The sequence below is a fragment of the Podarcis pityusensis genome (genome assembly GCF_964106645.2).
Source record: "Podarcis pityusensis genome assembly, chromosome: 14".
Lineage (NCBI taxonomy): Eukaryota > Metazoa > Chordata > Lepidosauria > Squamata > Lacertidae > Podarcis > Podarcis pityusensis.
This window is the reverse complement of record NC_138039.1, coordinates 30,155,481-30,170,414: the sequence shown is the minus strand read 5'-3', so window position 1 is coordinate 30,170,414 and position 14,934 is coordinate 30,155,481. Positions and strand designations below refer to the sequence as shown.

The window sequence follows — 14,934 nt, the reverse complement described above, 5'->3', positions numbered from 1 at the left end:
GGGGGTTGGACTAGATGATCGTTAGGGTCCCTTCCAACTCTACAATTGTATAATTCTATGGGCCACAACCAAAGATCCACCTAGAGTAGCTTTCCAATCTGTTGTCCTCCATTCAAAACATCTGGAGGGCACCTGGTTGGTGAACATTATGGTTCCAACAATGATCTGCTGAAGCTCACAAACAGCACATGGAGGTGAAGAATGAACACATTGACTACCTCCTGCACCTGGTACTTAAAAGATATAGTGCACCTATCTATGGAGGTTCAGTGTAGCTGTCACAGGTAATTGGAGCTGATATAACCATCACACACTCTATCGTGTCAGATGTTAGTGGCATTTAATAAGAATTCACAGGGAGACATTTAATAAGAAGTCACAGAGGCAGTGATCTCCCCTTCCTTTTATAGCAATATTTATTAGTTTCTTAAATAAATCTGCATTATTTTGTGCTTGCAAAGGTTTGTGTCTGGGAGAGTATGACGTTCTTGCTTGTGTTACTCAGGCAAGAGATGAAAGTTTGGTGTTGTTTAGATGTGATTCTTGATTGCTGCCTGTAGGAGTAATTGCATTGCAATTGCTTCGAGGTGGAATCAATTTCCCCAAATTGAGATTTTAATGGGAAGCTCACAAACGGCTGTTATGTCATGTGGTTTAAGGAGGCTTAGGGTTGCATTTATTCAAGGCGCAGGTCTTTTTCTTGCCCCCAACCCCCACCCCCGCAAGCAGAGCAGGGAGAGCAGTGCCATCTACTGGGAACCAATGAACCTCAAACTGTATTTAAGCTTAGGAAGAAAGCAACCACTTGTAATTTTAAAACAGCGAACAAGCCACATAATTGATTTGACTTCTCTTCAAATGTAGTCAACACACTGGTGCTTTTTTTGTGGGGTGAGGACTGTGTTGGACCAGAAGTCACATCAACTCTTTGTTCAGAAAAAATAAAAACCAGACAAAATCTAACCATTAAGAGTGTCTGATGGGGACCTGGGAAGCCCGGGTTCAAATCCCCAGCCAGCCATGAAACTCACTGGGTGACCTTTGGCCAATCACTGTTTCTTAGCCTAACCTACCTCACAGGGTTGTTGTGAGGGTAAAATTGAAGACCATGTATGTTTACTTAAGCTCCTTGGAAGGGACATGAAGTATCAATGTAATGATGAATGCAACTAGTTTTTTGTTAGGTAAAGGTAAAGGGACCCCTGACCATTAGGTCCAGTTGTGACCGACTCTGGGGTTGTGGCGCTCATCTCGCTTTATTGGCCGAGGGAGCCAGCGTACAGCTTCCAGGTCATGTGGCCAGCATGACTAAGCCGCTTCTGGCGAACCAGGGCAGCGCATGGAAACGCTGTTTACCTTCCCGCTGGAGCGGTACCTATTTATCTACTTGCACTTTGACGTGCTTTCGAACTGCTAGGTGGGCAGGAGCTGGGACTGAGCAACGGGAGCTCACCCCATCACGGGGATTCGAACCGCCGACCTTCCGATCGGCAAGTCCTAGGCTCTGTGGTTTAACCCACAGCACCACCCGCATCCCTTAGCTTTTTGTTAGACCGTGGCTAACTCGATAATCTCTGGCATTCATTTAAAGAAGGGATGGTGAACTGTGGCCTTCCAGATGTTGTTCTGCTCTAAATTTCCTCAGCCCCAACCAGCATGGCCACTGGTGAGGGATGGGGGCAGCTGGACTCCAAGAACTTAGGGAATGAGGCAGGTTCCCCACCTCTGAGTTAAAGCAACTTTGCATTAGATTGCCAGCTTCTTACTGGACCTGGGTTCCTGTGCTGTTACCAGCAGCTAAGCACGAATGAATTAGCCAGTGGCGGTGCTTATCTCTATACCATGAAAAAGTTCGCTGGTTGATTTCAGCAAATCAAAGCTGATGCTAAAGGCACGGGAGCAGGCCAGGCTGCATTTTTTCTAGTCAGTTGAGAACCATAAATTTCATTTTGTGAACCGCCCTGAGATCTTTTGGTGCAGATCAAATAAATAAATAAGAATTTTGAACGAGAGTTCCAACTTCCAGACCTCGTTGCCTCAACACCCAGATCCTAAATACACTTTGGTTATAGTGTCAAGCTCTGCGTGTCTTAATGGAGCATGCAGACCTTTGAGTTGCCGTTTAAAATCCTTGGAGAAGGAGAAGAGTTTGGATTTGACATCCCGCTTTATCACTACCCTAAGGAGTCTCAAAGCACACTGAATGTTTGTCCCATGAAATTATCCTGCCTTTCCTCTTTGTGAGAGAGCCTTTGCCATTTTTCTGGGGGAGTTTTGGGAAACCCCGAAACTGGAATCTGACCATTTGGCCCTGGAGAGCAGCATTCATTTCTCATCATTACACTCATATGATTGATTCTGTAAGAAGAGGCTTTTTCAACTGCCACATTTTAAATCTTTGGGTTTTCTGGGTTGTTTTACAGCTGAAAAATCCTCCAGGTTTGTAACACAGTGGGATACATTTTCTTCATAGCCTCCCCTTCCGGTTCCACGCACCAATGATGCCCAGTTGTTTATTAGAGGTTTGCTGAGATGTGAAATGTGTAAAAATGGGAGGGTATTGTTTAGGACTGGCTCTGAGGGGGGAATGGTAGAGAGGGGGGGCGCACGGCAGACTGCTCCCTACAGAGAACAAAATATACAGAGGGAGAGTCCCAGCCAACCCTCTGATGAACGGTTTAGAATAAAGCCTGTGATGTGTGAAGTTTATATCTCGTTTTGTAACGGCGGGTCTCCCGCAGGAGGCAAGTGCAGTGCCTGCCGCCAAGCTGTGCTGACAAGGAAGGCTTTGTTCTGTTGCAAATATCTCTCTGCCCTGTCAGGGGGGAGGTTGGTGAAGGGGCCACTGTCCCTCGGCTACTGGCCAGGATGGCATGCTCTGCCTCTACAATCAGCATAACATTATTTGCCTGGGCGTAGCAAGAGGGGAGAGTCGCTGTTGCTTGCTGCTTGCTGTTGTCCTGCTTGCTGCCTTCCCAAAGGCATTGCTGGACTAGATGGGCCTAGATCCAGCAGGCTCTCCTCCTGCCCTTTTATGTGTGGTTGGGTCTTGCTGAGAAGGTGTGGGCAAGGAAAGGCTTAAGATCATAAAAGGAGCCTGTTATGTACTGAGTTGAATAGGATCCAAATTGCAGCAGTCTGATTGGTCCGCAGGAGTCACCCAATCCAACTCCAAGTGGAAATGAATCCGCAACCTGATTGGCCTACAGGAGAAACCCGGAATTAGCCAATCACGTATTGTGTAAATAATGTATATAAAGCAGACAGTTAGGGGAAACATCCCCATTCCTCATTACTATGAGCTGAATAAAGAGCATGAAATCCACACTCGACTCCGAGTATATTTCAGAGCCCTAATGGATCAGGCCAATGGTCCATCTAACCCAAAGTTGGGTTTCCAGCTGATTTTCGACTACAGTTCCCATCATCCCTGACCACTGGTCCTGCTAGCTAGGGATGATGGGAGTTGTAGTCCAACAACAGCTGGAGACCCGAGTTTGATGTAGCCAGACATGGTGTCCTTGCAGTGGCCAGTCAGGTAGAAGCCTATGGGAAGCCTCCAAGCAGAACCTGAGAGCAACAGCAAGTCTCCCCCTGGTGATTCCCACCAACTGATATTCAGAGGCATACTGCCTTCATACACACAGGGTTATGGCCTAGCCATTGTGGCTAGTAGCCACTGGCAGCCTTATCCTCCATGAGCTTGTCTAACCCTCTTTGTAAAGGCATTGTTGCCCCAAGAGTTGCCAGTCTGTATCTTGTGCCACATTAAAAGGTAAAGGTAAAGGGACCCCTGACCATTAAGTCCAGTCGCAGATGACTCTGGGGTTGCTGCGCTCATCGCGCTCTAGTGGCCGAGGGAGCCGGTGTTTTGTCCACAAACAGCTTCCGGGTCATGTGGGCAGCATGACTAGCTGCTTCTGGCGAACCAGAGCAGTGCACGGAAACGCCATTTACCTTCCCACCGGAGTGGTACCTATTTATCTACTTGCACTTTGACGTGCTTTCGAACTGCTAGGTGGGCAGGAGCAGGGAACCAACAACGGGAGCTCACCCTGTCACGGTGATTCCAACTGCCGACCTTCTGATTGGCAAACCCTAGGCTCTGTGGTTTAGACCACAGTGCCACCCGCATCTGTGCCACATTAATACCACTCAATTACTGTGATTTTAAAAAGCATGGCAATACTTGGCATGGCAATACATGGCAAAACAGTAGGGAAGGCTATGGTTGGGTGACCTGGATCCGCCAGCTTGGCTTGCTATCCAGGCACAGGCTGTTGATGGACAACTTCACAGCCCCCTTCACTCTTCATTATTCCTTATCTATAAACTGGACTTGGGCAGACAATGCCTTCAGATAGAAAACTCCTCTGACAGCCTTTCAAACAGAGGACTGCCCTCTGTAAAACAGGCCACATGGCCCCCCTGGCTGTTAATGACACCTTGACCCTTGCATTTGTTTTCCAACACAAGGATGATAAAAGTAAGGCGTCGGTGACAAAACTTTCTTCTGCCCCATTTTTAATGGCATTAGGCTGTTATGATCCACCCAGTTGAGGCAATGCACCCTCCCGAATATCCAGTGCTGAGAATAAACTCCTAGAGATGACTGACACTTCCGTGCCCTGCCTTAAGAGTTTCTCAAAGGCACACAGCTGTCCTCTGTTGGAAGCAGAGGGCTGGGTGGACATTCAGTCTGATCCCCCAATATCTCTTTTCTCCATGTTGACATATTAACATGTCCCCTCTCAGCAAGTAGTTTGACTGAAGCAGAGCTGATGGAAGTTGTAGTTTAGCAATACCTGTAGGGCCAAAGGTTTCTCCACTGGTAACTTAGTCCAGCTAGGTCAATGCCATCTACACTGACTGGCAGCTGCTCTCCAGTGCTTCAGGCTGGGGGCATTCCTAGGTCTACCTGGAGATGCCGGGGTGGAATCTGGGACCTTCTGCATGCAAAGCAGATGCTCTCCCTATCTGCTGCAACCCCGTGCCAATTAATCTGCCTTGGACTGAATCAGACCATTGGTCTACCTAGCTCAGTACTGTCTGCACTGACTGGCAGCAGATCTCCAGCCAGGGGCCACTCGCAGCCCTACCCAGAGAGACGCTGGGGATCCAACCTGAGACCTTCTGCATGCAAAGCAGATGCTCTACCCCTGCTGCGCCACAGCCCTTCCCCAGAGCTGCCCTCCTTCTCCTCTTGCTTCCTTTGGAAGGGGTGTTGGAGAGAGAGGCGGGGGGAGCCTTCTCTGTCTCTAGATGGAGTGCTGGAATCCAGCTGTAACACATCTCTCCTCTCTCCCAACCCCCCTTCTTCACGTTGGCTCTGTAACCGGATACGTGCCTTGACTACGCGGGCGGGACCAGGCCTCTGAGTGGCCAGGCCCTGCCAGCAAGGAGCAAGACTTTACGCATTGGAAGGGAGCGCGCGGTGATTGATGGCTGGGGCTGTTTTCCAGGGAGAACGAGGCGGGTGGAATTCGGTGCGCGCTGCTCACTTCTTGCCCGGGCGCTTGGAGTTCCCCGCTCAGAGCCAGGCTCCGGTTTCCCCCTCCCCTCTGTGTCCTGCTGGTGCTGGTGTTTTATTTTTTATTTTCCCCTCCATGCCTCCTCTCCTGTTCAGTTGAGTTCTTTCCCCGCTCCTCCCTCCTTCTTACCTTTCTCTTTCTTTTTCCCTCTCTCCTTTTGCGAACCAAAACTCTTCTTCTAGGGAGAGGCTAGTGGTTAGAGCTGAAGCTGGATGGATGGGTATGGGGAAAGGGGCAAGCGGCCAAGCCCTTGGACTGATCAAGACCCTCTTTCTCTCTCTCTGCGTCTTCCCAACAGGTAAGGAGCACCAGCTCCCCCGCTTTTTTTCCTGTTTTGCTTAAAAAAATATCTTTGTGGGGGGGGGGGAACCAGCCTTCCAAGAACTGCCTTTTGGGTTTCTCTCCCACCCTCCCTCAAGCCCTCAATCTGTGGGCCTCCCATTTGCTCTCATTTCACAGCACTTAGCCACATGTTGGAAAACCTGGTGGTGTTCAGGCACCCAGCCTGAATCGATCAGAGGCACACCAGACCCACCTCTTCGCAAATTTCTTTCGCTTCGCATCGGTTAGCCTAGAGACTTTTGTCCGCCACATCAAGATGCCTTTTTTGCTCAGCATAACTGAGAGGGCAGATGGATCAGGGTGGTTTGCAGCGGGGCTTCAGAGCTAACAAAAGGCACCGAGAAAGTTTCCCCGTCCCATAGGTTCTCCGTCCCCAGAGCATTCTACGTGTGTGCCCATGTGAGAATTGCGCGTCTCTGCGACAGAGAAGCAGAAGGGGATCCCTGACTACTACCTTACTCTTCCGTTAAAGGCTTTAGCGATGGCTGTGAGATCGAGAGAAAGCATTTGTACTCCTCCTCATGAGTGAAAGATCAAAAAACACACCATTTGGCACCTGGTTTCTTATGTTTGTTTCTTTTGCAAATGTTGACTTCTAGACTTTTAAAAGCCAGAGGGATGGTGAGAAGGATATTTTCAGGTGATTTTGGTTGGGAAAGTTCTTGAACCAAATGTTTACATGTGCATGTCTGGAATATATGTGTGTACCTAAATTTGGGTTTGGTGGTGTTGCTCAGCTGTTATACCTGTGATGTAGAATAAACCAGATCCAAGACTGGGGTCCCAGATAGGCAAGGAATGAACCTCTTGACACATTTTTCTTCCTTTCTTTCTGGGACATGTTGGCAGATGCATTTATCTTGCTCAAACCTGCCACTTGTTGCTAAGTTGGAAACCTTTGCTGAATGCAAGTATCTACTCAATATTTCAAAGCAAGAAAAAAAAGAGGGGGGTGCCTGCTGTGAGGGGGATACACTGGCAGGTTTTTTATCGCCTCTTTATTATTATTGACCTGTAGCCTGCCTTATTTGCTGTTGCAAATTTGCTTCTTTTCTCTAGTAGCCAGAGTTAAGCTTTTCTCTGCTAACATTTGGGTCTACCTCCTTCGCTCCCCTCCTCTCCATCGTCCCCCCCCTTTTTTTAATCCCATGGTTTGTTTTTACGGTGTCAGAAAAAGGAGCGGGTTTTCAGAATCACAGCTGAAAACGCCATCTGTTTCCAATGAATCCCCCCATTGGCTTTTCCACCGTGTTTCTGCCGGATTCTTGCTTGCAAATTCCTTCAAGCTATGAAGGCTTGTTTTTGTTGGGGGAGGGGAAAGTAACTTCACACAGGGAGAGTTGTTCCCTTCCAAAAACTCTCCAGTTTCTTTACCTCGAAGGTTCTCCCCCCCCCCTTTTTTTTCGTTGAGGCAAGTGGTGGGGGGCGCAGAGAGCAGAAGGAATTATTAATTGCTCTAGGGCTTGGAGCTCCTGATATAACTGCCATTTGTGCGTATATTGATTTATTGCAAAACTCTTCTTTGCAAAGTGTGAAATGATTGGATGGGGGGGGGAGGGAAGTATCCTTTAAAACACACACACACAAGCAACACCCTGACTATTTGGTGTTTGTCTTGGTTGATCATGTAGCAAAAAAAATCTCTCCTCTCTCTCCCCCCACCCCACTTCAAATCCATTCCAAGCCTTCACACACTGAAGCAATTCCGATGAAATGCTTTGGAAAAACTCAAGAGAGCTGGGTTCCGCAGCCTTGGAATTGCCTTTCCAAGTGCGTGCACAAGCCAGCCCTCCCCTTCATGCAGATTTGCTGAGAAGGTGCTATCTGATCTGAGATATTATTGAATTCTTTCCCTGAGAAACGTGCTGGAGCCGGAGATCACCTTGCAAGAAGGAACTTGATCTTCGATCTGGGATGTGCAGCAGATTGTGTGCGATTCGTTATTATTCACCCCTGCGGCAATTAAGCTGTATTAATCACGATTGGCTCTGGGGCCTCCCTTTGTCAGTAGTCTGTGTTGGTTGGGAGTTGGGGTGGGAATGACGACTAGGGGGTTTGTGTTACCCTGCAAAGATGGTGTAGGATTTAGTTGTCTTGCTCCTAGTGACTGACACATACACACAGCTTCTTAATAGTTCTGAGATAGTACACTGCAAAACTGCACTGGCTTCAAAAGAGAATTAGCCAAATTCATGGAGGAAAAGGCTTCTAGTCATCATGGCTATGTTCTAACCATGGAATCGTAAGTGGGGAGCATTGCTGTTGCACACTGAGTCCTTCTTGCAGTCTTCCCTTGGGGTGTCTGGCTGGCCACTGTAAGAACAGGGGGCTGGACTAGATGGGCTGCCCGCCTGACCCAGCAGCCAGACTCTCCTTATATTCCTACCTAACAGAGTGTTGTGCTCAGCAGTGGCCAGTCTGAGTTCAAATCCTGCTCAGTTAGAAATTCACTTAAGTGGCCAGGCTCCACTCCTAGCTTGGGAACAGCTGTTTAGTGGGGGAAGTTTTATGCAGGCCTTCCTTTTGGTAAAAACGGCCTCTGCTGTGCTTCCCTTCTCAGAAGATATAAAAGGAGAAAGGAAAGTGGGGAGTGTTGTTGGCCTAGTTCTGTCACATCTCTAAAAGGATGAGAGTGGAGAGCTGCCCCTGTTCTGCTCCTGCTTTGAGAGCACATCGGGAAGAAGAAAGCTTTTAAACACAGAGAGAGAGAGATTTTCTCGGCGACCCTAAAATCATTTCTCAAAGGAGTCTGTTGGGCACAACAAAGAATTGTAAAGCACTTTTGTGAGGCATTCATGCCATATATTTAAAGACTTCATGGCTTCCAACACGCCTCCAAGAATTATGGGAGTTGTAGTTTGCTAAGGGTGCTGAGAGTTGTTAGAAAGTCGCTATTCCTCTCAGAGAGCTACAATTTGTAGAGCAATTTTTACAGGAATGGTAGTTCTGTGAGGGGGAATAGGGACCTCCTGACAACACTCAGCACTCTTAAACTACAGCTCCCAGAATTCTTTGAGGGAAGCCATGGTTGTTTAAAGTAGCACCACAATGTTTATAATGCATGTTGTGAATGTGGGCATACTTTTCTTTTAAAAATTGTAAATTATAGCAAAAAAGGGGAACTTTTACATAAAAGAAATAACAAGAAAACAAAGTGCCAAAATCATATGTAATATAAGATCCGGCAGAAGACAAAACAATTACAATGTTTTCTGTGCAACTTGGCACTTCCTTAAACTAAGGAGTTCACATACAGACTTGCCAAAAGGAAGGGAAAAAATGAAGGAACGAAGAGTTAACATCATTATTTCCCTTCGTTCCCAATTAGTAGTTCAACAGAAACGTACCTGAACATATTTTCACAAAATTCACCCCTTAGAATAAGCAGGCGAGGCCATATGGCTGCAGACTTCTTTATTGGTAGATAAAAGAAAAAGTCATGTCCTATGACAAAAAAAAAAAACCACAAACCAAACACCAGTCTCTTACAGCTCTGGCTACTTTCAACTTTGGGGTAGAAGTTTTCTAGAAGAGCAGTTTGCCAGACTTTTGAATAGTGGTAATCTAAGTTATCTGAATCAAATGTCTTCCAGGGTTTTGCCACAGTTCCTCTTGCTGACGTTAACAGGTGTGAAATGGGTTATTTATTCTTTAGGTCCCTGTCCACATCTATATGTATGGTGTGAATGTGGCTATACTGAGCCCTTCTGCTACCAAGTACTCTCCTGATGATTTGACTCTGCTGGGCTGAGGATGATGGGAGGGCAGCAGGTTGGGGGAGGCTGGTCCATAGAGTGTCAGTGGTGGCCTTGACGGATCTGCAATCTGACTTGGCCAGCGCATGACACACAGCCCTTATTTGTTGATTGATTTTTGTTGATTTATTTAAACATTTACAAATCATACTTTCCTGTACAATACCACAAGGCAGTTATGCAGACACTGTATTTCAATAAAAATGTCAGACGTTTCTGTGAGACCTGACTGGCGCACACTCTCCAATTCTCCAAGGCCTGTTTGAATAATACACATGACTCACAGATTGCATGGGGGTTATATTCTGGGTACTGTGCATAAGAGCTGAAATCACTTATAGCCAGAACAACACCAGAACTTCTATCCCGTCCCCCGCCCCGGCACAACCATCCTGAGCTTTCCCATGCAAAGTGAACAGTTTTTAAGCTTTCTGCTGTGTGTGTGTGTTTAATTTGTGTGATTTCAGCTGGCCGCCCACCAAATGAGTAAACCTGAAATTGTGCTTGTTAAATGCATGTAAGTTGCGAGTTACCTGTCTTTAGAAGATGTCTAAAAGTGAGCAGGGATGGCTCATTCCAAACTTGTATTGGTAAGGAGTTCCACAAGGCAGTACTTGCCACACTATAAACTTCGGGTGAACTACTGGGCCCAGTTCAAGGTGTTAGTGATGTCATAGAAAGTCCTATATAGTTTGGGATCCAAGTACCTAAAAGAGACCTTCTTCAATATCAGCCCTGTGATTGGCAGGTCATGTTGGTGATGCCACCACTAGGGGCTGTAAAGTTGGCGCTGACCTGTGGCAGGGCCTTTTTGGTGGTGGTTCCCTGGTTGCGGAATGCCCTCCCTTCTAAGTTGCACCTGTCTCCATCATTAGTTACTTTCAGAAGGAATTTGAAAATGTTCCTGTTTACCCAGGTGGCTGAAGAATACCGTTCTTGGCAACCCTAAGATTGGATGAAATAATGTTTTTAACTGGCTTCAGAATGTTTCGAATTGTAACTGCTCTTAGATGTTTTTAGTGGTCATTGTTTTTGGAAGGTTATGCTGTTTTTGAAGGGTTTTGTTTATAAATCGTGTATCCGTTTGCCGTCCAGGGCTCCTTTGGGAGGAAGGGCAAGATATACCATATTTTTTGCTCTATAAGACGCACCAGACCATAAGACGCACCTAGTTTTTGGAGGAGGAAAACAAGAAAAAAAAATATTCTGAATCTCAGAAGCCAGAACAACAAAAGGGATCGCTGCACAGCGAAAGCAGCGATCCCTCTTGCTGTTTTGGCTTCTGGGATAGCTGGGCAGCCTGCATTCGCTCCATAAGACGCACACACATTTTCCCTTACTTTTTAGGAGGAAAAAAGTGAGTCTTATAGAGCAAAAAAATACGGTAAATTCAAGGAATAAGAAATAAAGAATTTACCACTGGAAGTGCCCCATCAGAAGTCCTCAGTGGTGGAGGTGAAGGATAAGAAACCAGGCTGAGACTGGCCTGGCAGCAAAACTGCAACCCATGCAGGGTAAACCTTTTTGCAGTGACGTGATCCTGGGGAGGTCTTCATCCTTGAGTGTGTGTGTGTGTGCATAAATATGTCACTGAGACTGGAATTACTGGCCTGGAGGACGGACAGGCTGTGGAGGAGAGGTGGCAGGAACCGGGAGAGCATCTGTTGCCTTGGATGAGCCGCGTGGGCAGGGTTTTGAGAAGGGAGATGTAGGAGCCAAAAACCACAGGAGGGTGCTGCAAAATTGGGGTTGTGGTACATGAAGGCGAGAGGCTGGAAGCGGGACGGAGGCCCTGGCGCAGCTCGCTTGGCTCGGAGGAGCTGGATTTGCTCTCACTCGTCAGCTTAATGAGCGCCGGGCCCCGGCTCCTTTCACTGGGACTCAGATTTGCTCGTAAAATAGTTTTAAAGGCTCTGCAACCTGCAATTGTCAAATATCGTAATTAAGAATGGAAATCCCGTAACAGTGCCATTTTTTAAAAAAAATGATAATAAAAAAGAACAACCCAGCCTAGAGTAAATGTTAGTACAGCTTTGCATCCATTTCAGAAAAGGACAGAAGAGAACTATAGACCATGGGTAGGCAAACTAAGGCCTGGGGGCCGAATCCAGCCCAATCACCTTCTAAATCCGGCCCGCAGACGGTCTGGGAATCAGCGTGTTTTTGCATGAGTAGAATGTGCCCTTTTATTTAAAATGCATCTCTGGTGTTTTTACATGAGTAGAATGTGTGCTTTTAATTAAAATGGATCTCTGGGGACATAGGAATTAGTTCATTTCCCCCAAAAAAATATAGTCCGCCCCCCACAAAGGTCTAAGGGACAGTGGACCGGCCCCCTGCTGAAAAAGTTTGCTGACCCCTGCTAGACGGTCCTTGGCATCTCTGTGTAGGACTGGAAGAGACCCCCTGCATGAATCCTTGGCATGCTGCTGCCAGTCAGTGTAGACAGTACTGAGCTAGATGAACCAATGGTCTGACTCAGTAGAAACCAGCTTCCTATGATCGCATCCAGGAAGGTAAAGGTAAAGGGACCCCAGACCATTCGGTCCAGTCGTGGCCGACTCTGGGGTTGCGGCGCTCATCTTGCTTTACTGGCCGAGGGAGTCGGCGTACAGCAGAGTCATGTGGCCAGCATGACTAAGCCGCTTCTGGCAAACCAGAGCAGCGCATGGAAACGCCGTTTACCTTCCCACCAGAGTGGTACCTATTTATCTACTTGCACTTTGAGGTGCTTTCGAACTGCTAGGTTGGCAGGAGCAGAGACCGAGCAATGGGAACTCACCCCATCACAGGGATTCGAACCGCCGACCTTCTGATCGGCAAATCCTAGGCTCTGTGGTTTAACCCACAGCGCCACCCGCATTGTACCATCCGGGAAGGTAATGTCCATTTAACCAGTGCTTCCACAGGGCGTGTTGGTGTCATTGCGGTGGAATTCAATTCCAAGGCAGATGCGTTTTCTTGGATGACGTCACAGGGTCGTTAGCACAGAAAGTGCCAGTTGGCTACTTGCCAGTGGCAAGCAACCTTTATGTCCCCGAGGGCCAAATGCAGCAATGGTTGGGAAGTCAGGGGCCGCTTGCCAGAGGGCTACATAACTACAAAGGCTCATTCGCTTGTATGCATCCACATGTACACATACGTGTGATTGTGATGGGGAGGAAGCTGCGTGTGGGACTGACTCTCCTCACAACCACAAGCATGGGAGCTATACAGTGGTATCTCGGGTTACAGGCGCTTCAGGTTACAGACTCCGCTAACCCAGAAATAGTACCTTGGGTTAAGAACTTTGCTTCAGGATGAGAACAGAAATCGTGCGGCGGCAGCAGCAGGAGGCCCCATTAGCTAAAGTGGTGCTTCAGGTTAAGAACAGTTTCAGGTTAAGAACGGACCTCCAGAACGAATTAAGTTCTTAACCCAAGGTACCACTGTATAGGGATGTAGGGAGTCGGACAATTGGTCCTTCTAGTTCAGCAGCTCTCCAGGGTTTCAAGCAAGGTTCTCTCCCAGCCCTCCCTGGAGATGGTGGGGATTGAACCTGGGACCTTCTGCTTGCAAGGCAGATGCTCTACCACAGAGCTATGGCCTCTCTGTACTGCCAGGCAGTAAAAATTGATGGGGGTAATTTGGCAGTGGGAAGTGAACCTCAGGATTGCACAGGTGGAATATGCCAAAGGACCTCCCTACCTGTTCTGTCTCCTAGTGTTTCTAGCCTTTTTGAAAGCTTGCAGGCCAGAGCAGGTATCCAAGGGCTAGTGCCTCGAGTAACTGAGCTTCTATTTAACATTTGCTGCTAGTAACAATAGCGATAAGGGCTGCCATGCTGAATGAGATCAAAGGAAAAGCGACAGCTTTATATTATTGCCTTGCAGGGGGGTTGGACTGGATGATCCTCAGGGTCCCTTACAATTCTACAGTTCTATGATACTATCATACCTGATGCCCACTGTAGTTTCCAACAGAAAAGCCTGGCAGATGATGGCTACAAAGTTGTGCATAAAGACATCCATAATAGCCTCCCTTGTCCCTTGTTAACCGCTAGTTCACACACTTATTTGATGTGTTCACTTATATAATAACAGAGCAGTAAGAAATAATAATAATTTATTGTTATTTAACAACAACAACAAAATAACATACAAAATAACATAACATACAAAATAACATACTATGATGATGGTGATTTATTCACTTCATTACCCACCTTTGCCGTAAGGTCCCAATGTGGGTTACAGCAATTTAAGATGCAATACTGAAGCAGTCTGAAACAAAGGTCTAAAGCAAGTTGTGGTTCACAATTAGTTCTTTATTCATGTGGTCCACGGTGTGTGTGTGTCTGTAAAAAACACAGTTAAAAAGCTTAAAGTATCTAGTTGCTACAACAGGTAGGCAAATCATTAAGTGGTCCACCAAGATCCTCAGTGATTTTCGAGTGGTCCGTAGTTTGAGAGCCCCTGAGCTAAAGCCAACCATAGTCCCAAGAACAGGGTGCATCGAAACTAACACTGCAATACAGCAGTCCTGATACAGTTGGATGCATTCAGACTTAACACAGCCAACGAAGAAAACTAAACTAAACTAAAGCAACAACAGCCCATTCAAATGGATGGCAAAATCAAAATGCTCTTAAGAGTTAAAAAAATAAATAAATGCTTACGTTAGCTGTTCTTATAAGCCTGGGAAAACGGAAGTGTTTTTTGCCTGGCTCCTCAGTTAGGTGTGGAGGAGCTTACATTTCTCAGCCTGAGGGCTGTATTGTCCTCTGGGGCAATCTTGGGGGGGGGGGGTCACGTGCCAGCGGTGGGTGGGGCCACAAACATGAATCTTACCTTTGTACAGTAGGGCTATTTTCCGCACATGCTCACACACCCCTCATCTGGGCAAGTGAGGGGCATTATCAGAGTTCAAGGGTGTATTCCAGTTCCTCACCACTGACCTAAAGTGATAGCAAGGAAGTCTCCTTGGGGAGAGCACTTCCAAGGCATAGACTAGAGTCGCCACGAAAAAGGTTCTGCTTCCGTCTCAGAGAAAAGGCTCCTTCTGGGCAGTGTGCTTTCTGATGTGGCGTAAGGGTGCAAGGATATAGTGTAAGAAACCCAGGATTGGCAGCAAAATGGGGGTCTTGGGTCAGGGTCCTCCACCCCAGCAGATTATTCATGGTGAGGGCAGGGGGGAGTGTATAAATAAATTCAGGGTGGAAAAAAGGAAGGACTTCATTACGCTACTTATGAAAGTCACTGCCAGGAGTTTTGATGATGGCCACTGGCTGAGATGACTTTGGTAGGGGATTCTCAAATGCAGGGAAA

At 47.1% G+C, this 14,934-nt stretch overlaps 1 protein-coding gene across 1 annotated transcript in view; it reads left to right on the top strand.

Annotated features, from left to right (window-relative positions):
* Window positions 1-14,934, top strand: part of RGMA (repulsive guidance molecule BMP co-receptor a) — a 35,632-nt gene that overhangs the window by 4,416 nt on the left and 16,282 nt on the right. Inside the window, exon 2 of the mRNA XM_080982221.1 lies at window positions 5,714-5,829. Coding sequence (XP_080838347.1) covers window positions 5,714-5,829 — 116 coding nt within the window. The remainder of the gene's footprint in view (window positions 1-5,713; window positions 5,830-14,934) is intronic.